Source organism: Malaya genurostris, chromosome 1, assembly GCF_030247185.1.
Source record: "Malaya genurostris strain Urasoe2022 chromosome 1, Malgen_1.1, whole genome shotgun sequence".
Classification (NCBI taxonomy): Eukaryota; Metazoa; Arthropoda; class Insecta; order Diptera; family Culicidae; genus Malaya; species Malaya genurostris.
Window position 1 is genome coordinate 2,337,261 of NC_080570.1, and position 24,729 is coordinate 2,361,989.

The following is a 24,729-nucleotide window of genomic DNA, read 5'->3' on the forward strand; positions in this document are numbered from 1 at the left end:
AAACCTTACAATATAAGTATTTTCGAAACCGTTTTGATGAGTAGGTATCATAAAACCATATTTGAGGTCGAACCTGAATGCAAGATGGCGACTTTCGGTCTATTGATATTCGTTGAAAACCCTCACAATATGGGTATTTTCTGAGCGGGTTTGAAGAGCAGATGCTGGAAAGCTTTGTTAGATGTTGCTTTGAAATCCAATATGGTAACTTCCGGTATACCTTATGATCAAAAAAGAACCGGAATTTTATTAAAAAAACGCAACATTTCAATTTTTAATAAATTTCTTTATTATCGCCTTCAAAGTACTCTCCTCCTGCGGCAATACATGCATGCCAACGCTTGATCCAATTTTCCATACAAGTTTTATAGGCCGCCGAAGGTATGGCCTTTAGTTCACGCAGCATATTCTCTTTTATGGTCTCTATGATCTCAAAACGCGTTCCCCGCAATGGCAATTTGAGTCTGGGGAAGAGGAAAAAGTCACACGGGGTCATATCTGAAGAGTATGGTGCTTGGTTGATGATATTGGTTGAGTTTGCGTTGGAAATCATCTCTTTGGCCACATCAACACGACGCTGTTTTTGAATGAAATTCAGCTTTTTTGGCACCAGCCGAGAAGCGACGCGTTTCAAACCCAAAACATCAGTTAAAATGTGTTCGGCTGATTCATAAGAGATGCCCAACAACACAGCAATCTCTCTAATCGGTACAGAACGATTTTGCAACACGATTTGCTTCGCCGATTCAATGTTTTCTTCAGTAACAGATGTTGTTGGGCGGCCAGGGATCTCATCATGATCCAAGCTTGTACGACCACCTTTGAAGCATTTATACCACTCGTATGCCTGTGTTTTTCCTAGACACGATTCACCAATGGTCTTTTCTAACATTTTCAACGTTTCGGAACACTTCAATCCATTTGCAACGCAAAATTTGATACACGCACGTTGTTCTAAATTTTCATCCATTATAAAAATCGACACACGAAAATTTTTCAACTTCTTTGTATAGACGCCAAACAAAAACTAATCGTACGATATGCGTCAAAATTTGACAGAATGTGTATGAAAGTGTTGCCAACGTTGAGAGAAAAAAAGTCTACCGATTGGACAAGCGCGGGAATTTCAAAATGAAAATTCCGGTTCTTTTTTTATCATAAGGTATTGACATTCCTTGAAAACTTACATATGAGTATTTTCGGAATGAATTTGAAAAGTATATGTTAGCAAATGATGTTTGAGAACGTTTCAAAATTCAAGATGATCCACCGTATTGGTTTTCGAAACGACATCTAGCATAGTATTCCGGCAGCTGCTCTTCAAATCCGTTGTAGAAAATATCCATATTGTAAGGAATTTCAAAAAATATCAATTAACTGAAACCGCCATCTTGGATTTAAAAATACCTCAATCATCGTTTTCCCGAATCTACTCTTCAAGTCCGTTTCAAAAATATCATGATTGTAGTAGTTTCCATAGAAATCGTTTTCAATTTATGCAAAAAATTTATGTTACGAAGTAGATTCGTAAAAAAACGATTACGTCATTTGGGATTTGGTTCGTGAAATGAGCTACGTAAAGGGAGGTAACGTAAAAAAGCGTACGTAAACGGAGGCTTGAGTATACTTCTGTTACAGCACAAGAATGAGTGCCTAAGTCGGTCCGGCGATTCCGGTTGAAGCATGGCTTCCGCTTCACCGGCGGCTGACTGCTCGAAACCTGTGTTGGGACGGCTAATCGACTAGATTTAGCCTTAATCGACGGTAAGCTCCTCGACAAATGAAGTTCTTCCAGAATCAGCACTATCGACACCCTGAGATTCTGAGAATCAACCGGAAGGATACCTGAACCCGTCCAGCAATTCCGGTTGGAGAAGGCCAGACCTGAACTACTTCATGAGGGAAAAAAATCAACTGTTATAATATTCCATTCGACACAGTTCGTCGGGATCGCCGCAAAATGTACGTGTGTGTAACGCAAATGGATTTCCCCGAAGGTGATTGGACCGATTTTCACAAACTTAGATTCAAATGAAAGATCTAATTTTCCACAGAAAATTTAGTTATTTTCATGCAGATCCCATTACCGGTTCCGGAATTACGGGATGATATGTGTAAAAGTTTGCAAAAAACTATGCACTCAATTTTTTTTTTGTTTTGAGATTTTGAAACTGATTCTCAAACTCAGGTTTATTTTTTTTCGATTTTATCTGGATTTGACTTCCGGTTCCGGAGCTGCAGGATATGCAAAATATGAGGAAAATATGCATTTTCTTAGAGATGGCTACCGCAATTTTCATAAACTCAGAACGAAATGAGAGGATCTTGGTTCCCACAGAAGACCTGTGATATTTATTTAGATCTGTCTTCCGGTTCCGGAAGTCAAAGAAGCGAAAGAGTTTGTTAATACATTATTCTTATTTGTAAAACTCGTTAGTTGATGCCCAAATGAACTCAATTCACTTATACCGGTACCCGATTCCCGGTTCCGGAGGTACCAGGAATAATGAACAACAGCTCTAAAACGGAACACAAACAGATTTCTCAGAGATGGTCACTCCGATTTTCACAAACTTAGGTTCAAATGAAAGGTCTTATAGTTGCGAAAGTTACTGTCAAATTTGATTCGACGATAAATGTATAAAAAACTCAAATCGCCGTATTAAGTGACAGATACAAAAAATGTAAAAACTTCGAAACTTTGCTAAAGACTGTTCTACTTTGGAGGTTTTGTTAATTGAGGGTCAGGCATAGATTTTTCAAAGATGTCTCCACCAATTTAAAAAAAAATAAATTGAAATAAAATGTCATATTCCCAGGGCCGTTGAGAGAAAATTCGGGCAATATTACGGGCCCATAAACATGAGAATTACAAAACATTGGAGGATGGAAATATCATCGAATCAAAAGATTTTTAAAAACATTCTGTTAACAAAATAATCCGCCAGCCAACTTAATTTGTTTCGATTTTTTTTTGTTATGAACCATGAAAAAACAATTTTGTATCTTCCAATTTCCAGGAGGATTCCTCCCTTTTCCCCTTCCACCTCTACGGTTCTGCATATTTCCATGGGTGCCTATTAAATGTTATCTTTAATCTTTTTCCGGTTTCGGTTTAAAATTACAACCTTCGAAACCACACCTAAAACTATTCTTATTAGTTAATGGTCAAACAAACCGACTGTGGCTATGTGGCTGTGGCTAAACTGATTCCGATTCCCTACAGAGCGAGCGGTCGTCGGTCGCCCCTTTTTAGCTTGCAACCCACAGAAGTAGGATGTTGTGGCGAGCCAAAATCCTCTCCTTCCTGACTTGGCCTGGGATGACCGGAGGGGGGGGAACTTGCATACGTTCACGTGTCGATGCGAACCCCAGTCCGGTGAAGTATGTGCCCTATCTCAGCCTGCAGGCGACAGACGTCAGATGTTGCGTTTCCAGTTTGCTGCGATGGCACAATTTCTGTACGCCACCATCATCAGAGCAGGCCGGAACCGACGACGGTGACGACGACGTTCGAGAGCTAGAGTATTTAGGGTGGTGGTGGGATCGGTGGAAAATTAAAAACCGTTGTCGCTGTTTCGGAATCTACACTACAGCCACCGGAAAAAAGGGGCGCGCTTGTAGCATATGGGGATTTGTATGTTTAGCGACCGACCGACCGACCGGGTTGCTTTTGGTAAGGATTATACTGTGCTCCATTCACGGTAGGCGTCCGTTTCGGTGGTCATAAGCCGCGGTACGATCTTGATGTTAGTTTAGGAAAAATTGGAAATTCAGAGAGCTTTTGCGAATTTTTTTTTGCGGCCATCATGAATTATTCAAAACTCTTTCTTTTTTTTCATCCTGATATGTTTGTTAGTAGCAGTGACCGAACAAAAAAAAAAAAAGGTGCAAGACGTGTGACGGTTGAAATGAGAAAGTTTGTTCGAATGTGACGGGCTCATTGATCCAATCACTGACCATAAAACCTCGATGGGAGATAATCTGTTCGATTACTGCTCTGCGCTAGTCGAATGACGCTGTCGTGTGCCGCAATATGATTCATTTTCCGAGGAAAGAAAAACTTTGTACTTGTATTATAAATTAACATTATTTATCAATGAATATTTTTCCTTCCTTCCTTCGGTTTGATCTGATGATCTGTTTGTTATATTTTCAACCAATAAAAAAACGTCCAATCCATGTCCCAGGTGCAGCTTCCCCTTGGCTTGGACTGGTTTGCTCGAAAAATTATATCCAATTTGTCATCATTCTTGCTCCGGGGTAGCAAAGTCTTCCTGTTTCGCAAATACATACTTGCCTCTTGTTCTCTAGTGCCGACATTAATCCACGACCTGATGGACCTTGTTGTACCAATATGATACACCAATCGGCACCTTTTTCCTTACTCAATCGTCGTCTAGTTCTGGGAAATCATATCAGATGAGCATGGTATCGATCCAACCGGTCATTACCACGGCGATAATGACCTCCAGCTGGAGCGGATCGACGTGTACTACACGGAAGCTAATGGGAACAAATACGTACCGCGTGCCGTCCTGGTCGACTTGGAACCGGGTACGATGGACTCGGTACGACAGTCTCCGTATGGAGCTCTGTTTCGACCAGATAACTTTGTCTATGGACAATCGGGAGCAGGTAAGTTTGGGATTGGCTCCTATAAACTCCTATAAACAATGAATCAAAATTGGTATCTGCTTTCGGACAGGAAACAACTGGGCCAAGGGTCACTACACAGAGGGTGCCGAACTGGTCGACAGCGTACTGGAAGTGATACGCAAAGAATCAGAAGGATGCGACTGTCTTCAGGGATTCCAGTTGGCACATTCACTCGGTGGAGGAACCGGGTCAGGTATGGGAACACTACTCATATCGAAAATACGCGAAGAGTACCCGGACAGAATTATGAACACATTCTCCGTTGTACCGTCACCGAAGGTAAGTTCCATTACGGAATGATAATTTTTTGTGCGACTCATCATCGTGGTTCACCAGATCATTGAATGTTTGCTTGGGTTGGTAAGTGGATCTCAAAACCAAACTTTTCTTTTCTCTTTCCTCGTTCCATCTGCCCATCTGTCTGCGTCCCGCTACTCGTGAAACGTGTTTCATCTACCCACTCGACACGAACGTCCGGGATAGGTTTCGGACACTGTCGTAGAGCCGTACAATGCCACCCTGTCCATCCATCAGTTGGTCGAAAATACCGACGAGACGTTCTGTATCGATAACGAAGCGCTCTACGATATCTGCTTCCGCACGTTGAAGCTTACATCACCGACGTACGGTGATCTGAATCATCTAGTCTCTGTAAGTAATATTTTATGATTATCTTTTTACCCGACTCTCCGGGACTCTAGGTTTCCGACGTGGTACTTGAACCGTACAACGCCACCTTATCTGTACATCAATTGGTGGAGACTAGCGACGCCTCGCACTGTATTGACAACGAAGCCCTGTACGACATCTGCTACCGAACACTGCGACTGGTGGATCCAACTTACTCTGATTTGAATCACTTGATTTCAGTGAGTCAAAGTCTGCTACGTCTGACCAACCAATACCACTTAAACCAATTCTTTTGCAGTCAAAAATACAAAGCAATAACAAACTGTTCACTTTTGCAGATAACTATGTCCGGTGTGACTACGTGTCTACGTTTCCCCGGTCAGCTAAATGCGGACTTGCGGAAGCTGGCTGTCAACATGGTTCCATTCCCTCGGTTACATTTCTTCATGCCCGGTTTTGCCCCTCTGACGGCCAAGGGCTCCCAGCAGTACCGAGCGCTCAGCGTACACGAACTGACCGCCCAGATGTTCGACGCAAAGAACATGATGACGGCGTGCGATCCCAGGCACGGTCGCTATCTGACCTGTGCTGCCATCTTCCGAGGTAAGTTTTACTGGTTATATAGCATTACTTTAGGAGGGGGTTGAGCTTGCCCACTTCTACTCGTGTCGGCGGTGAATTCGGAACCTGTCGATACCGGGATACTCCTGGAATTAACTCCTGCCATCGTTTCTCTACGGGAGATTTACGTAATGAACCTTCGGTTTAGTTCTCGACCAACGTTTCCGATTCCCGTCTACGAATCCAGTTGGAGAATGGTTTCCACTTCACCATCACCTCGATGATCCTATCCAGTGCTACATCACGAACTTCTCGTCTAGTTGCCGACGAAAGATCTAGACTACAGCGATGGAGAGTTTTCTGATGGTACACCCAAATGAATGTCTAGATCGGTCCGGTGACTCCGTTTGGAGCATGGACGATGGATCTAGTGTACACCGATGGAAAGATCCTTTGCAAAGGAAGTTCTACTGGAAACTGCGCTTTCAATATCCGTCTACGAATCAAGTGGAAGGATCTCGCGGTCGGTTCAGCGACTCCGATTGGAGCATGGCTTCCAATTCACTGGCGCCCCAACGATCCTAACCAGTGTTACGATACCGATACACCGAAGCCTCCGTTCTCGAACTAAACGAGGGTTCGTTAATCGAGATAGTTCGTAAAAAAAGTTAACGTTATTTGGGATTTGGTTAATACAAATATCTTGCCAAACCACAAAAAAATCTTGCCTCCAAACCCATGAATACATGAAAGCGGCGCTGTTGTGCAGTGAATATAAAGATAACGACTTCCGTGTTAATTGATATTCCTTTTAAAACCTTACAATATAAGTATTTTCGAAACCGTTTTGATGAGTAGGTATCATAAAACCATATTTGAGGTCGAACCTGAATGCAAGATGGCGACTTTCGGTCTATTGATATTCGTTGAAAACCCTCACAATATGGGTATTTTCTGAGCGGGTTTGAAGAGCAGATGCTGGAAAGCTTTGTTAGATGTTGCTTTGAAATCCAATATGGTAACTTCCGGTATACCTTATGATCAAAAAAGAACCGGAATTTTATTAAAAAAACGCAACATTTCAATTTTTAATAAATTTCTTTATTATCGCCTTCAAAGTACTCTCCTCCTGCGGCAATACATGCATGCCAACGCTTGATCCAATTTTCCATACAAGTTTTATAGGCCGCCGAAGGTATGGCCTTTAGTTCACGCAGCATATTCTCTTTTATGGTCTCTATGATCTCAAAACGCGTTCCCCGCAATGGCAATTTGAGTCTGGGGAAGAGGAAAAAGTCACACGGGGTCATATCTGAAGAGTATGGTGCTTGGTTGATGATATTGGTTGAGTTTGCGTTGGAAATCATCTCTTTGGCCACATCAACACGACGCTGTTTTTGAATGAAATTCAGCTTTTTTGGCACCAGCCGAGAAGCGACGCGTTTCAAACCCAAAACATCAGTTAAAATGTGTTCGGCTGATTCATAAGAGATGCCCAACAACACAGCAATCTCTCTAATCGGTACAGAACGATTTTGCAACACGATTTGCTTCGCCGATTCAATGTTTTCTTCAGTAACAGATGTTGTTGGGCGGCCAGGGATCTCATCATGATCCAAGCTTGTACGACCACCTTTGAAGCATTTATACCACTCGTATGCCTGTGTTTTTCCTAGACACGATTCACCAATGGTCTTTTCTAACATTTTCAACGTTTCGGAACACTTCAATCCATTTGCAACGCAAAATTTGATACACGCACGTTGTTCTAAATTTTCATCCATTATAAAAATCGACACACGAAAATTTTTCAACTTCTTTGTATAGACGCCAAACAAAAACTAATCGTACGATATGCGTCAAAATTTGACAGAATGTGTATGAAAGTGTTGCCAACGTTGAGAGAAAAAAAGTCTACCGATTGGACAAGCGCGGGAATTTCAAAATGAAAATTCCGGTTCTTTTTTTATCATAAGGTATTGACATTCCTTGAAAACTTACATATGAGTATTTTCGGAATGAATTTGAAAAGTATATGTTAGCAAATGATGTTTGAGAACGTTTCAAAATTCAAGATGATCCACCGTATTGGTTTTCGAAACGACATCTAGCATAGTATTCCGGCAGCTGCTCTTCAAATCCGTTGTAGAAAATATCCATATTGTAAGGAATTTCAAAAAATATCAATTAACTGAAACCGCCATCTTGGATTTAAAAATACCTCAATCATCGTTTTCCCGAATCTACTCTTCAAGTCCGTTTCAAAAATATCATGATTGTAGTAGTTTCCATAGAAATCGTTTTCAATTTATGCAAAAAATTTATGTTACGAAGTAGATTCGTAAAAAAACGATTACGTCATTTGGGATTTGGTTCGTGAAATGAGCTACGTAAAGGGAGGTAACGTAAAAAAGCGTACGTAAACGGAGGCTTGAGTATACTTCTGTTACAGCACAAGAATGAGTGCCTAAGTCGGTCCGGCGATTCCGGTTGAAGCATGGCTTCCGCTTCACCGGCGGCTGACTGCTCGAAACCTGTGTTGGGACGGCTAATCGACTAGATTTAGCCTTAATCGACGGTAAGCTCCTCGACAAATGAAGTTCTTCCAGAATCAGCACTATCGACACCCTGAGATTCTGAGAATCAACCGGAAGGATACCTGAACCCGTCCAGCAATTCCGGTTGGAGAAGGCCAGACCTGAACTACTTCATGAGGGAAAAAAATCAACTGTTATAATATTCCATTCGACACAGTTCGTCGGGATCGCCGCAAAATGTACGTGTGTGTAACGCAAATGGATTTCCCCGAAGGTGATTGGACCGATTTTCACAAACTTAGATTCAAATGAAAGATCTAATTTTCCACAGAAAATTTAGTTATTTTCATGCAGATCCCATTACCGGTTCCGGAATTACGGGATGATATGTGTAAAAGTTTGCAAAAAACTATGCACTCAATTTTTTTTTTGTTTTGAGATTTTGAAACTGATTCTCAAACTCAGGTTTATTTTTTTTCGATTTTATCTGGATTTGACTTCCGGTTCCGGAGCTGCAGGATATGCAAAATATGAGGAAAATATGCATTTTCTTAGAGATGGCTACCGCAATTTTCATAAACTCAGAACGAAATGAGAGGATCTTGGTTCCCACAGAAGACCTGTGATATTTATTTAGATCTGTCTTCCGGTTCCGGAAGTCAAAGAAGCGAAAGAGTTTGTTAATACATTATTCTTATTTGTAAAACTCGTTAGTTGATGCCCAAATGAACTCAATTCACTTATACCGGTACCCGATTCCCGGTTCCGGAGGTACCAGGAATAATGAACAACAGCTCTAAAACGGAACACAAACAGATTTCTCAGAGATGGTCACTCCGATTTTCACAAACTTAGGTTCAAATGAAAGGTCTTATAGTTGCGAAAGTTACTGTCAAATTTGATTCGACGATAAATGTATAAAAAACTCAAATCGCCGTATTAAGTGACAGATACAAAAAATGTAAAAACTTCGAAACTTTGCTAAAGACTGTTCTACTTTGGAGGTTTTGTTAATTGAGGGTCAGGCATAGATTTTTCAAAGATGTCTCCACCAATTTAAAAAAAAATAAATTGAAATAAAATGTCATATTCCCAGGGCCGTTGAGAGAAAATTCGGGCAATATTACGGGCCCATAAACATGAGAATTACAAAACATTGGAGGATGGAAATATCATCGAATCAAAAGATTTTTAAAAACATTCTGTTAACAAAATAATCCGCCAGCCAACTTAATTTGTTTCGATTTTTTTTTGTTATGAACCATGAAAAAACAATTTTGTATCTTCCAATTTCCAGGAGGATTCCTCCCTTTTCCCCTTCCACCTCTACGGTTCTGCATATTTCCATGGGTGCCTATTAAATGTTATCTTTAATCTTTTTCCGGTTTCGGTTTAAAATTACAACCTTCGAAACCACACCTAAAACTATTCTTATTAGTTAATGGTCAAACAAACCGACTGTGGCTATATCAGTGCCCAGTTTCCGAATTTCGATATGTATCGGAAATTGTGTTCAAAAATTTAAAAACGAAGCCTGGTTCGATTTCTCCAATATGGCTTAACCGATTTTCATAAGCTAAGAGTCTAATAAAAGGTCTCATAGTCCCATGGATGACTGTTAAATTGCATCCAAATCCAACTTCCGGTTCTAGTGTTATAGGATGATGAGTGGTAAAAATTTCAAACCTTCTCCTGTATTCGGAGGGATGGTATGAAGGTTCTTCGGAGTTGTGATTCGTTTCTCAGCAACTCAAAGCTGAAAGTGGAAATGATTCGGCGTATGGGCTTCTCCTTCATATACACCTTGAGCCATGTAAGTTAAGGAACGTGTGTGGATTGACGAAAATAGTCACACATCTATGTAACTTTTTCTCATATCAGCGATTATGAATAAGGCATCATTGCACTACTGCAGGTAAATCACGATTTTTTTCCTTTCTCTATAGAAAAGTAATAGAATTGCTGGAAAAACTGACTTCAGAACGAATTCACGGAAGTCCAGAGTGTTATATACTGATCGACTCAGTTCGATGTATTAAGGTTTTTTGACTTCTATCAACAATATTCGGTATACAACGGACCACTTTTTGTAGTCTAAATGTGATGAAGTTTGTGCCAAACCACGAGCAATCTCAGACCGATAAAAGTTTTGTGTTTTCATTTGAAGAAATCTGCGCGTATCGTGGTTAAAATAATAGTCTTCACTAGAAAATCGACATAAATTTTCACACCCCGAAAACGCATTCGACAAGCAATTAGCCGGAGATAACAAGGGTGATTACAACCCCAGCCTCCGGAGTTTGTCCAACATTCAAATTACTACCGTTCAGGTATAAGACAGTCTAATGGTGGGGTAATGAGTGTTAAATGCTTTATATTCTTTTCACGTTCTTTACGCGATTTGGCTTCGGCTTGTTATCTACACTGCAGGCATGATGGCCTCTTCATTCGGGACTCGCACCAAGCGCGGCATCATGAAACGCCGCCGAATGGTATTTCTTTTGTTAACTTCCGCCCAAGCGGAAAAACGATGTCGCGCATTCCTTCGTCCTACCAACTCAACCCAAGCAATCACTGCTCTGTTTTGAGGTAAAAGAGCTGGGAGTGTAAATCCCAGCACCCTTGCGCGCCACGCCTGCCATAATTAAGTGTGGATGATCACAGTTGGCCCTGCCAAGCGTGTCTTGATTGGGGTTGGTGCCTGCACCGAAAATTCATGGCGAAAATATTTCAACACTTGCTCGATGGGGTGGGTGATGAACCGAAGCGAATGCAGTCCTCGCTCGTCGTTTTATCATCCTGCCACGACGGGGATGCAGAATATGCTCGCTCGCCGGAAAATCTTCGAACGGACCAGGAATGGAATTATGATAATGGTGAGATAATGATTCTGTTGTTCGATTCTAATTAACAGATTACAATGGGCCCATCCGTTTCGGTAGTGTAAGGCCATGGTTCGTAAAACGAAAGTAATAAATTATTTTATCGCAATTTCTTCCTCTCGATTTGTTTTTTTTTTTATTCCTGGGGAGCTTCTGATTCCTGGCTTGATTCGTCGTCTCAATTTTAACGATCAGATAATTATGATTTGATAGTGTTTGGTGTCTGGTTTCGGGAAATTCTTGTTCATTCAATTTCATGTATAATTTTTTTTCTTCTTCAGGTGTTATGTCTATGAAAGAAGTAGACCAGCAGATGTTGAACATACAGAGCAAGAACAGCAGCTACTTTGTCGAATGGATCCCGAACAACGTGAAAGTCGCTGTGTGTGACATCGCACCGCGCGGCCTCAAGATGTCGGCCACGTTCATCGGAAACACCACTGCCATTCAGGAGATATTCAAACGCATCTCCGAACAGTTCACGGCCATGTTCAGACGGAAGGCCTTCTTGCACTGGTACACCGGCGAGGGCATGGACGAGATGGAATTCACCGAAGCCGAGTCCAACATGAACGATTTGATTTCGGAGTACCAACAGTATCAGGAAGCGTCCGTCGATGAGTATGAAGATGGTGAGGAGGTACCGGAAGAAGAAGAGCATATAGTGGAGTAAGAGTACAGTTTTTCTGCACAGCTTCAACAGACATACGTTGCCTGAGAACCAAGGCGCGGAGAAATGTGTTCCATATATTATTTTACTGAAACTAAAGTCCCTACAAAAAAATGTTAGAAAATGGTATTTAAACTTGTTACAAATAAATATTGGCAATTTTAAAACAAAACCAAAAAGTCTGTTAATAAGTTTCAGCGAAAAAGTTTGGGGTTTAGAAAAACATTTACTTTTACTATACTGCTTTGATTCGTTGACTTCTGATTAGTCTAAGTCATGATTTCTAAGAAGCGTCCTCCAAACAACTTCTTCACCGGCTTATATCTCAATATTTTTCTACGGAAAAAATACGAAATGTTGTTCGAATGACAAAACATTTGAATTTATTTTGTTGAACGATAGCTTTTTTCAACCGTTAGACCCTGTGTAAAAAAGGAGCATTAATGATGAGAATCTGAAAAGTGATCTTTTCAGAACCATTACTTTTTTTCTGATTTTTTTTCTAGTACGATTAACACTTCACAATATCGACCAAAATTAGGCTCACTATTCGGTTATTTTCGCGGTAACAACTGATATTTTTTAGAATTCAACACGACTTCTTTCCGTATCAAAAAAAATTTTTTCTCAAAACCACTACTCTTATCATGAAGAATTATTTCTATTGATTCCTATTACTTTGTTATATTTTTAAATATGTTCGATGTGAATTAGTCCTTCTTTAGTAAAGAGACAGTGGAGCGATATTCGATATTCTGAAGCGCAAAAAAGCGTGCAAGATTTATTCATCTAATACTAACCTAATAAAAACATTTCGAATTTTAGTTCAATAGTGGTAAATTTAGATTCGATATTAACATCAAACAAACGTTTTAATTTTCCGAAGATGAAAACTATGTTAGGTTTGCCGGAATACATCAGTGTCGATACGATCCAGGAACTGACCATTCAAATGTCTTGTTCGCCAATAATCTTCCTATTGAAATTTACCACAGAACGGTGTTTCAAGGAATTGAGATTGTGTAGATAATTAACATTTAGTAGCACTATATAGATTTTATTTATCAATAGAAGGTCTGACAAGTTGGTTTCAAAATTAAATTTTATGTTGATATTTTTTGTACAAAATCCAGTCTGTTTTTCCAAATGCGTTGCATTAAATGAACATGATTGAGTTCATGGCTCCTCAAATAAGAAATCAAATCTGATATATGATCATCAATACCGATCGATGGATGGTCCTGCAACGGTAAATGTTCACGTTTTTCTTCCTCGCAATTTTCTTATTTAGAAATTAAAATCTTGTTTGTAAAAATCTGCAAATTTGACATCCCTGCCCGCATAGCGTTCTGGCTACCATGGGCAGCCATGGTCACCAGACGGCTACCGAAATTGTTTCAGTGACGGCTGTGAAATCAAATTTGGCAAAACATAGTAACCAGTATCTAAGTTAGCCGAGCGTTTTCATCTTTTCACCTTCGCTGAAAATGTCAAAGAATTCCATCGGTATGACAAACGGCTGGAAGCCACGTCTACCTCAGAAATCCTGGGGGATACGTTTGTATCGTTTAAGGTGTAAGTCTGGTAACGGTGAGGCAACCGGACACCAGAATGGCTACCAGCCGGCAGCCGTTAGTCAGCCGTCGGGCAGTCTAGCCAATGCGGGTGCTCACATCTTTCTGTTCATTTACCGTAGAGTGCCTATAACCAGAGTGACGACATCTCATCCGTAATGCTGGCAACAACTCAAAACGTTTAATCCGAAATGTTGACAGTTTCGTTCGCTTTGTATTGTGTTTGACAGGCCGTTTGCTCGTTTGGAACAAAGCTGCCTTTCCAAACGAACAGCTGTCGTCACTCTGGTTTAAGGCACTTTAATTTACCGCCCTGTCATATAGAAAAATGTGATCACCAGTTCATTCCGCATCGTGTCCGAAACCGAGGTTAACTATTATATCTATTTGATTTGAAGACAAATTCTCATCCTGGCTAACGAAAAACTAAGGTTGAGTTGAAGTTATTGGCAACGTATTTGTTAATTCAATCGTGTTTTACATTTATATCAAGAAAAATATTGATTCATTTTATCTATGATCTTATTTGTGTAATGACAACTAAGTTTATTGTTTGAATTAACCGTATCAGTATTGTTTCTTATAAAACAGAGAATTTTTCTCCCGTGGATAATCAAAAAAGTTTTCACGTGTTTTAGAAGGAAACACCTTCCTTGGGGTCTTTTAACAGTTCAAGTGTATGTATGTATGGATATATAAAAATATTATTAAACTTGCATTACATTACATAACACGTTTTTTACAGAAAATATTTTATGCAAGAATTTTATCGTGACCAGATTGATTGTGACATGTGAAAAATTTGATCGCAAAATAAATCGTTGCGTGAAACCAAAATTTAGTTTCTCTTTGTTTACTTTCTCTTCTATTAATTACCAAGCGGTATCCACGTTTATCACTCAACTCTTTGCATGAAATGATACCCGAAACATTCGACTTTCAAACAGAATAGTGATATCAAAGAAAATCTTTTTAATCACATCACAATAATCGAAAGAGAGAGTGATTAAAGAGAAATTGTCACTTGCTTATACGCCCTAATGAAAAATCAATCGAGAGATGATATCGACAGTCCCACGACAAAAGGGCCTAACTGCAAATGACAGTTTCTCTTTGTTTACGTTTTCTTTCACGATCTACCGGATTGATTTTATATTTGACGCCTTAGTCTTCGCAAAACTTTCAAGTTCAAACTACAAGCTTTCGATTTATATAGAAAACTTTCAAGAAGTTGCAGTAATGGCACCGTAATAATCAAAAGAGAAAGTAAACAAAGAGAGGCTCTCATTTGCAAAGGTCTCGTAGCAACCTTTTCTCCTGTCTATCCATGCTATCGACGAAAATCGGTATTTATATGTACGATTCCTGAATTATCGGTATTTTGGGAGTACATATCTGTATTGCGGTATAGAGGTCAAATGTCTGTATAAATACCGATATACCGAATACGGTATACCTGGCAACGTTGATGCACATGACCATCGGCCAATCGGGGTGGATATTTCGCGTTTTTTTTCAACGTCCTAAAAACCAAGTGATCCGATTCGAAAAAAAAATGAGATTGAATTCTCATGAATCTGTTTTAATACGCTATTTAAAAACTTTATTTTCAATCAATCGATTTGCATTTTAATCTTTTTGGGAGGTAGTGCCGTTTTGGGCAAGTTTTGAATATGATCAGTATATGTATCAGTATATGATATTCCTATTAATTTCAAAACGGTTATGATGATTCAAAATTTATTGGACATCATTTAGCTTTTATGTGCACTTTCATTGAAGTTTATATGTATTTTATGAAATATCAACTGCGTACGATCCATATGACACATCAATTGAATATGAACTGTGTAATGGGATGAGTTCAATCAGGTTTTTATATTGATTGTACATAATACTCTTATGGATTTCATCTACATTTTTAATAAAGATTATAAGTTTCCATATGACTTGTGAATTATAAGATGTGTACGATTTATATGACAAATACTACTTATTCGTCGAAATTTTCTAGGTTGGTATGACTGTCAGTGACATCTGTGCCAAGTGTCACGTCGAAATATTCACTAGTGTTTAGTCTGTCTTTCTGAAGTATGAATCGACGACACGACCAGGCACTCCGAAGAAAAATCGAAATAAAACGTGTCTGTTAGCGATTAACCACCAGTTACCACAAATATAGCGACCCCTTGATAATGATAAAAATATTCTTCTCGAGCAACACTGTTTAAGTTGCTACGAACTAGTTACCTAGGAACCCCGAATAAATAAACAAAACTAAGTTGAGGAACAGTTAAAATTATTTAACTTTTGGTCCCTCATTACCACTTTATAAGAGTAACTTAATAATGTAGAACGTGCAAATGTTACAGCCATCATGAGTGCAAGCTGTAATAAAAGTGAGTTCTTGAAATTTTATTTGTTAGCTTTCAATATAGGTATGTTGTGGTATATAAACATACCATGATTACGTTCCAAAAAGTATTTTGATATTACATCATTTTCATTCAGCTAACACAGATTTTACTCTTTGCAGTTCATCGTATTCGGAAATGATCTTAGAGTTGGACATGTACGGCACAAGGGTGATATACTAGAAAAGGGCGATATTCCCTAGAAAAACATTTGCCAATGTTCATTTGTCTAATAAAATTTTGCCAATACAATGAATAAAGGAGAATTGAAGGATTCGCTTAAAAATCATTCACTATTTTTATTTCATACTATTACGTACATTAAACTATCTGAGGAGAATGACGAATAAAAACAAAAAGATTTTCCATAGTGAGTCCAAGCTTCTGCAAAACATTCGATCATTTTAAGATCAGTTTAGTTTTTGGTATGTCCGTTTCCTTCAAGTAGATTTTATTTCAGGTATCATTATTTATCGTTAGTAGCATGGCATAATTATTTTGAATGCCGAATCCGTGTATTCTTTTCAAATACAGTAGTACTTCGTAGTCCCATCCATAGGCTAATTTCAAACCACAAATGTGGCTAAAATTACTACACCAAGACCGACTAATTGATCCACTGCTCTAACAGTAACTGTATAAAACGGATCTTCCACTTGAACCGATGAATCCATTCTAATTTTTTCGTAAAAATATACCCGTTTTGCAGTTTCATTTGTTTACATTTCATAAGTCTTCAGTATACAGTAACCAAGGTTATGGTAACTGTTATTCAAAATCAATAAAATATCATCTTATGTTGCCAGTTTGAATATTTTTCCAAGCGATTTCGTTTTGACATTACGAGTTACTGAGGGGTAGTTAAATTTGCGATACAGTTTTAATAAACGAGTGGCAGGTCGTGTCGTCGTATGAATCGTGCAACCGGAATTTTTCTGCGTTAATGCATTGATTTTATTGTAAATGAGGCAACACTGAAGCGATGCACTGATCAATTTTGCAACGCGCTCGCATAAAACGAAACGTCGAAAACGGTTTCTGGCAGAAACGGACACTGTAGAAGATGACGCGATTATCGTTGAATGTATTTTCGTAGTAAAGTTGCACAAAGGAACGAAATATTCGAGCGGAAAAGTGTTCCGTATCGGTTGACTAGGAAAGTGGCCGTATTGAAGTGTCTAGTGACCAGTCAGTGTTTTGTTTTTCAAGAGAAAAACTCGATAGTTTTGGTGAGTTTTGTAGTAGTTTACACAGTGGAAACAAATAATGGACACTTGGCTGTAACCGTGAAAAGTGACGAAATCGAAGAAAAAATTAACTTCAAGACGATGACTCGGGGTTCTATCGATCCGTTAAGGGTCCATAAACTATGGATTGCTTCGTGGAAAATCTTGCCGCAATTGGCGAATCAGATTCCCATAGCGTCTCATCAGATTGTTTATCAACAAATTTTGCAATGATGAAATTTCGATTTTTCTTATTATTTTTACATCAACCCCCTGCGGGGCGGGGTGGGGTGATGAACTGTGATGGGTAAGCTGGTATATCACCGAACGTTTATTTATTTTTAGTTTTCTGTCTTTTCTATCTTCGCTTGTTATGGTTGCAACTTGCGAGCTGCGGTGAAATAATGCACGGAATAAGAACTGCAATAAGAGTTTTTTGTAAACAACAGTATAGAATTTTTAGAACCATGTTGAGTAATGTTTCTTTAACCCGTTGATCCCTGAAAGCAACGGAAGTGAAGAATTATGGTTTAGTGAAAATAAATAGATTATCTTGCTTAAAGCGCTTACCCCGATAAATTTTAGATCAGATAAGCAGTAGACCATTTTCCCCCGAACTGACAAAGATCATCGATATAATAAACAATATTTCATATTTTATTATTTTGTTGCTATTCTGTTAATCTGCCTGTTTGCGTCAAACAGAATCAGAAGTAGCAAAATCGAAAAGCGTTGGCTTGCGTGTGTGTTTATTGTGGTAGCGAGCGGCTTCACGATATGTCAGACCCACCACCACCAGACCCCCAGGCAAACGCTAGGCGGTCTGCTTTGGTAGAGTACGAGCCGCGCCATCCGTCTTGCACATTATCCATTCATCGGTGGTGCAAATAAGTTGTGTTACCATTCTGTTTTCGGGCTGTAAAAGTAGGGCTCCGTGGCTGCATTTTATCAAGGTCAGACCTTTTCTCGTGGCCTAATCGGCTCGATAAGGTAAGGCAGTGAAAACTATCGTAGATCTTTTGTTGTTGAAATACGGTTCCTTGTATGTAGGGCTTAGAAAAAGCCATAACACATTTTAAAAGCGATTGAGCCCCAGCTGATGTTGGAGATTGAACTAATAAAATAGGATAGCAAAAACCTCTGCAAGGTCAAACGAATGGTTTTAGCTAACTACCCTTTTTCTCCCTCCCCGATATACCCCCAATGAAAACGTTTCTCTCAAGCATATAAAGTGAATCTAAAATTAAACTTTTACAAAATATTTATCAAAATTTGTTTTGAACAGTGAATTCACGGAACGCGCGTTCTGTTTGTGGTTTAGGCGAACTAAAAAACGTAAGCAAATGTACAAGGAAAGTGAATGGTCAGAGATCATGTATATTTACGTATTTATTCATTCATTGAATTAAATAACTTTAGACACAAGCTAAAAACAGCTGGCAGCAGTAGTCCCGCAAACCGAACTGCTGCCAAAACATCAATACAATCAACATCGACGACCGTTCTTTGCTTGCAGTTTGCTGTTGATGTTTTGTGAGTGAATGGCATAAACCGTAATCAGCTGTGCAGCTCTGTAAAGGTTATTTATTCTTTGCCCTTTCACGACGAATGTGTGTGGATTTAAGAGTAAGATAATTTTCATTTATGTGTTACCAAGTACCAATATTCTAACATGTTTTATTGACATTTCGTCGATAAGTTCTAGCTTAAATTATGCCAACAAGTATCGACAATATTCTTCTCGAGATACACTTTGGTATTCCTTTAGTACACAATTCTGCCACATGTACAAAATGCTATAGTAGTAGGCGTGGCGATATATTTGACAGACAAGTCATTGGTGTGGATTGTTTCGTATAGTCGATAGCTCAAACAGAATAACCTTATTTCGCACAGCTCTACTTTAAAGTTCTCGAAACAATTTTGCACTTTGCCTGACGTAGGTATAATTAGTTTCTTTTGTCATTTTGCTGGTCCCGTCCCTGTTTAGTTTCGGATTGCTGAAATTATCTTTGTTTTGTATATTAATGACAACAAAACGAGTACAGAAAATCGATTGTTTCAATACAGAATATCAGAGTTAAAGATCGAGGTGCTGGGGCCCACTAGGAGATTGATAGTACCTATTATCTTTCTCCGGATAGTACAAGCCTAGATGCTGTGTGGAATCCAGCGGAAAAAATGGGACAAAAATAGATCCACTGGGTTCCTGCTTCCATGTCGTAAAAGGCGACATTTGCAGGAGTTCCTTTTTTTCAGTTCTCAGATATTTCCAACGTTTCACTTCTGATTACTCTATTTTACTAAATTCTCTCTTCATTCAACTTATCAATTTGCGGTTAGCTTTGGAGAAAAGTTTTATTTGGTATGTTTCTTCTTCCATGTTATTGCTTGTCTTTAATGATTATAAATTGATTGATAAAAATCAACCAATGCGCAAATCCATTAATATTACAAAGTTAATAACAGAGATATTGAATAAATAATGAAAAAAATACTTGTTTGTTTGATAAACTAATATTTTTTCTCGGTAGCCGGCTGCCCAGATCAACCAAAATAACCAAATAATAACTTTAATTAATAATTAAAGTAATAATAAATAATTTAATTATTAATTAAGGTAATGAATAATTATTACGTGAAATCTGTTGACCTTTGTTTGGTGATTTAAAATGATTTTATAAAAATATTGAAAATATGTAACTAGAATGAATCTAAAAACTGAAACTATTTTGTCTTAATCCTATTCACTCGTTTATTTTGTAGCAGGTCATTCCATTTAGAAAAAAATGGAAGTTTTTATTCGTTACGCGATAGCATTTAAAATTTTCCTTCACGAATAAGAACTGTGAATCAAGACTTTCCGGGACTTCAGATCGGATATTGTTGAAACGTTCACTAGGGAAGTCAGTGAGTTTAGTGGTGCATCCGAACATACTAAGTCGCACGCTAATTCTACCATTACTGAAATTTATACTAACAAATATCCTTCTCCCGTGACACTTGTGGAGTGCGCAGTAGTATATACGGCCTCCAGTAACAACAAGTGTTGGACTAACATCCCTTCCCATTCCTTAGACGATCTACGTTCGGGCCTGGACGGCGCCGGTTCTGATCAATGAATTCTGGGGTTACCAGAAGATGTACGTTGATAGATGATTTACCAGTCCCAGGTTGGATCATCTAGAAATTCCCCGTACAACTTCAGCTAATCCCGATCTGTAACGGAGTGGCAACCAGGGGTGGTCGCTAAAGCTCAAGCTCAAGCTCAAGAATATCGGAGTTAAAGATCGCTATGTGACTGTTTATTTTGTCGTAGGACTACGTCTTTCTTTACTGTGCTCGCCTGGGTGCATTTTTAAAAATTCACGACACGAAAGTGTAACGAAATTACTCCAGATTTGATTTCCTTATAACTGTTTCCCTGATTGAGTATTTTCTCTAATTCGAAAACGAAAACGAATAGAAAAAAAATGTAATATTGTTGCTAATACCACGTTTCTTACGAAAACAGCACAGTGGTCCGAAACGGGAAATTGGCGTGACAAATATTTTCACCATTAAATATTAGTTTTTTGTAGTTGGTGTCTTAACCAAAGTTGTTTATAATCAAATGGCGCTCCTTTTGACAAAAAAAAAGTTACAAGAGTGGTCCTGAAATCTTCTTAATTAAACTCAAAAACGATTTTATTGTACATTAAAGCTGTAGAAAATTTTATTCTGAGTAACTTTGCTGAAAAAAGCACCTCTCTAGCTTTTCTTTTGATCGAGTTACATCAATTTTCCCGAGTAAAATTAAGGTGGTTCCTGAAAAATCACTTTTTTGTGAAATGTTCTATGGAAAGGTTGTTTTCAGAAGAGTTGTTGAAATAATTATTGCGCACAATGTTGCTGAGCCAAGCTTTTTCATATGAGCTACCAGTAAAAAGTTATGATTGTTTATTTTCATCAAAAACTAGTCAACCAATGAATATCAATATTCATTAGATGCCAGATCCTTAAAAATGTATCCTACGCGGTTCCTGAAAGTTCATAATATAATAAATCATTTGAGCGAAAATGGGAAGGGTGTCATTAGTATCAAGTTAGCTCTTCAAGTGTTCCATACATTGTCCATTCGTGAGATGAGACACACAAAAACTACAGCCGAAAATAGATGTTTTACTGAACAATTTTAACCATTTTTTTTACTATTTTTACCTGGAGCCGTTAGCGAACATATTTTTGTCACGCTAACTTCCCGTTTCAGACCACTGTGCATTGTTTAAACAGTGAAAAAATAGGTCCAAACACGAAACATTAAAATTAACCGAATCTATAAATAGAACTCGTTGCACGTTTGCTAGCTTCAGTCTATGATAATCCATGAACGGAGACACATCGAGTGCGCAGGCTGCCATCTGCGGCAAGACAGTGGAACTACACCCGGCATTATTCAATTGGTGCTTCAGTCAATGGCGAATATGAGGTTCCGCTCCTCAAGCCCAAACGCAGAAAACACCACAACTAGTTCTTTTGTGAGCATATCTGATGTTGGACATTCGCAGTACACTGGGGACTCTTCGGAAATCCCCGTAAAAAAACTCAAAACTAAAGAAATTTTTTTTTATGCCGAATGTCTTTGAAACGTCGAGATCTGCTGTAAAGTTGACTTAACCGCGTAACTTCGGAAATCCGCGTAAATAGAGACCCCAGTGTATGAGTTTCGCTTCAAACAAATATGCGTGCATCATCTTGCTGGTGGTCGTTTGCATTGGAGAAAACGAAAAGTGGACAACGATGGAGAACATTATACAAAATCAGCCGTTCTAATGGTTCTAAATGTTATCTAAAGAACTATTAGAATTGATTCTTTGCAAATCGAAGGTAAAAATCATCAGTTTAGTGCGAATCTAGAATAATTTGATTAGCTGTGTGCAATATTTTGCTGTACGAAATTTGCAACAAACGAACTATCACTTAGCTGCCACGCGTTCGAGAAAAATGTTCCGAACAGTGTTTAATATTGTAGAGAATTCTACAGTTTGGTCCTTCTGGATGCCAGAAATGAATCCGGTGAAGTATTTTGATAGTTTCTTTCACTTAAATATTGAGATAAATGAAATATTGTAATATATGAGCGATTGCGTCATCATCCAGCTGCTGGTCGTTCGCATTCGAGAAAAATACACCGAAATATGAGCAACACGGAAAAATCAATTAATCGGCCTTTCTAAGGGTTTCCCAAAAGACTATAGGAATTATTCTTCTTTGAAATATGCAAATCAGAAGTAAAAATAATCCGTTTAGAAAAAATCTAATGAAATGATCAGTATAGTGAACCGTTCACAGTGCGGACTGCGCATTAAACGAATGCAAATAAAACCAACATTCAGTTGCTTTGAGTTCAAGCAAAATGCACCGAGCAGTGTTTAATATGGAGGAAACTTCCACAATATGGCACCTTTATGGACTAGAAATGAATCCCAAATGACATTATGACAGTTTCATATCGGAAATCTTTCAGTAACTTTTAAAATGCTTTAGTTTTGAAAACCTAATATGGGCGGAGCTTAAGGCCATCGTCCAAGTACCATGCGCGTGGATGGTTTTAGGAAAATTTCAATTTTGAAAAATTTGCCAAAACCAAAAACATACAGACCTTTGAAAAACTTTTATCTATCTGTAGGCTGAAAATTCGGAGGATTTTCCGAGTCTTATCAAAAATAGCTCTGAAAAAAAAAGTTTTTTTTGATCTTTCACAATTATTGACATGACAATTTTTTTTTCAAATAAACCTTATGCTGGCTACAAGGATTACATTCAAACACATTTTTGGAAAAAAAAACTTTTCACGCTTTTCATGGAAATTCAATGAATTTCATATAACCGATGTCGTTGTATTTTGACGATTTGGAAGTACTAAATGATATACAAATTATTTTGCAACGATGCTAATTCAATTTATAAACAGAATGATGTTAGTTTTGTAAGTTTTCTAAGTTTTCCACAGAACAAGATAAATTTTTCAATGAACTGAAGAAAATCCGCTTCAGTTTGAATGTGTGTAATAATTGTAAAAGATCACAAAAACACTCATTTTTCTGAGCTGTTTTTAATAACACTCGAAAAATCCTCCGAATTTTTAGCCATCTTTATTCTGCAGATAGATAAAAGTTTTTCAAAGGTTTTTGGTTTTTTGCAAATTTTTTAAAAGCTTCATTGAAATGGCCTTAAAGCAGAAATGTAACCAATCGTTTAGTTGTATCTTTGTAAAAAATTGGTGAAAGCTTGAACATGTTTCAATACATGCAGGTAAAATACGACGCGGCAAAGGCCAAGAGGAAGTGCGATAACGAATGTTCGTGTAATTCGTCCAGGCCCCGACATGTCAATTCTGGAGCGCGTTTAGCGTCACAGAGAGAACAAAATACAAACGCAATCTTTTGAACCCGAATGGTCCTTTTCAATACTACAAATTTTAAACATCAAACGGTATCAAATCAATTGCTATCTATACCCATCTGGAATGCCTGTCCTGAGTCAATCTCGCGGTTATGTCTCTGGGATTATCTACTCTAAGTTATTTTTTAAATCTTTTATTTAATCTCGGTTTTAACCTGATTCATTGTCGCTATGTGATTATTTGTATCCCAAATTTCAGTTCGTAACAAAATTTACGGGTTGTGCACTGATTATCTCAACGTAAGTGAAAACTAATGATTATGGAATGGATATTCGCTTGTGATTTTCTATACAATGAAATGACGATATATTTTTGGTGTGGATTTTTTTATTAAACTGAATGCAATGTGAGAAGTGAAGAAACGATCGAAACCGTCGGTCGTGTTTGAAATATCAAGAGGATGACATCACTATGGCATGATGTGATTGGCTCGTCAAAACATAGGTCAATTCAAACCAATTTTTCAATGGTTTACTAAATTTTTACTATACTAAAACGACGTTGCGATGCAAGCTGCATTGATTCCGAATCGAATGGCAGTTGAATTATACAAGGCATTTTTTTAAGTCCAAAAGTTGTTGAAGGTCTAATAACTGGATTTTATTGCATTAAGCTGATTTTTCTGCAGTCTATAGTACCGAGTAAAGAGGACAATTCGTAATTTACACGGTTTAGCCACGGAAAAGATAGATTTGACGGGAATGAATCTTTCAATACGATAACCACGAAGGAAATCAACGAATGTTTGAATAGTGATCCAATTTCATCTCAAGTATCAGTACTACTAAAAAGGGCGATTGAGATCATCTCCCTCACCCAAAATTAAACAGAAACAGTGCTGATTAGACTAAATGAATGTGGAATTTCCGTTGAACGGTTATCTCTGACCGTTTTTCATGAAACATTATCGATGAACCCGATAAACACAGCTTTTCGAAATGACGAGGTGGTGAAGAAACTTGATAACAAAATGTGTGAGTGCTGTGAAGGTTTTTGTTTGTATTTACAATCAGTAACCAAAAGATATCAGAGCAGACCCTCAAAACATTTGTCACCATAGTCATCACAGCAGTGTTGTTATTAGGCCTTCAAAATGTAAAAAAAAAATTACATTTGTCTACTTGAAGATCT

At 38.2% G+C, this 24,729-nt stretch overlaps 2 protein-coding genes across 6 annotated transcripts in view; both read left to right on the plus strand.

The window, feature by feature from the left end:
• LOC131429445 (GTP-binding protein 2) overlaps positions 1–24,729 on the plus strand; it is a 70,047-nt gene that overhangs the window by 42,882 nt on the left and 2,436 nt on the right. Inside the window, exon 1 of one of the 5 annotated variants that reach the window (XM_058593594.1) lies at positions 16,961–17,156. The exons of 1 other annotated variant lie outside the window; for it this stretch is intronic. Coding sequence is in view for 1 of the 4 variants with exons in the window: in XM_058593585.1 (XP_058449568.1) it covers positions 24,692–24,693 (2 nt within the window). In the remaining 3 variants the exon portion in view is untranslated. Of the gene's footprint in view, positions 1–16,960; positions 17,157–17,987; positions 18,144–18,674; positions 18,780–24,547; positions 24,694–24,729 lie in introns of those variants that run through there. 3 more of the 5 variants (XM_058593602.1, XM_058593609.1, XM_058593585.1) reach the window with 3 other exon arrangements.
• On the plus strand, positions 4,376–12,118 carry LOC131429517 (tubulin beta chain-like). Its single transcript, XM_058593690.1, has 5 exons — positions 4,376–4,638; positions 4,709–4,938; positions 5,143–5,310; positions 5,628–5,892; positions 11,551–12,118. The coding sequence occupies exons 1-5, from the start codon at positions 4,563–4,565 to the stop codon at positions 11,940–11,942; spliced, it is 1,131 nt and encodes a 376-aa protein (XP_058449673.1). The 5' UTR covers positions 4,376–4,562; the 3' UTR covers positions 11,943–12,118.

Bases quoted from the DNA above. Each gene is read 5' to 3' on its own strand.
- LOC131429517 (XM_058593690.1), top strand. From the start codon at position 4,563: ATGGACTCGGTACGACAGTCTCCGTATGGAGCTCTGTTTCGACCAGAT. The intron at 4,639-4,708 runs GTAAGTTTGGGA...GCTTTCGGACAG, and splicing joins CTATGGACAATCGGGAGCAG to GAAACAACTGGGCCAAGGGT. The intron at 4,939-5,142 runs GTAAGTTCCATT...CGTCCGGGATAG, and splicing joins CCGTTGTACCGTCACCGAAG to GTTTCGGACACTGTCGTAGA.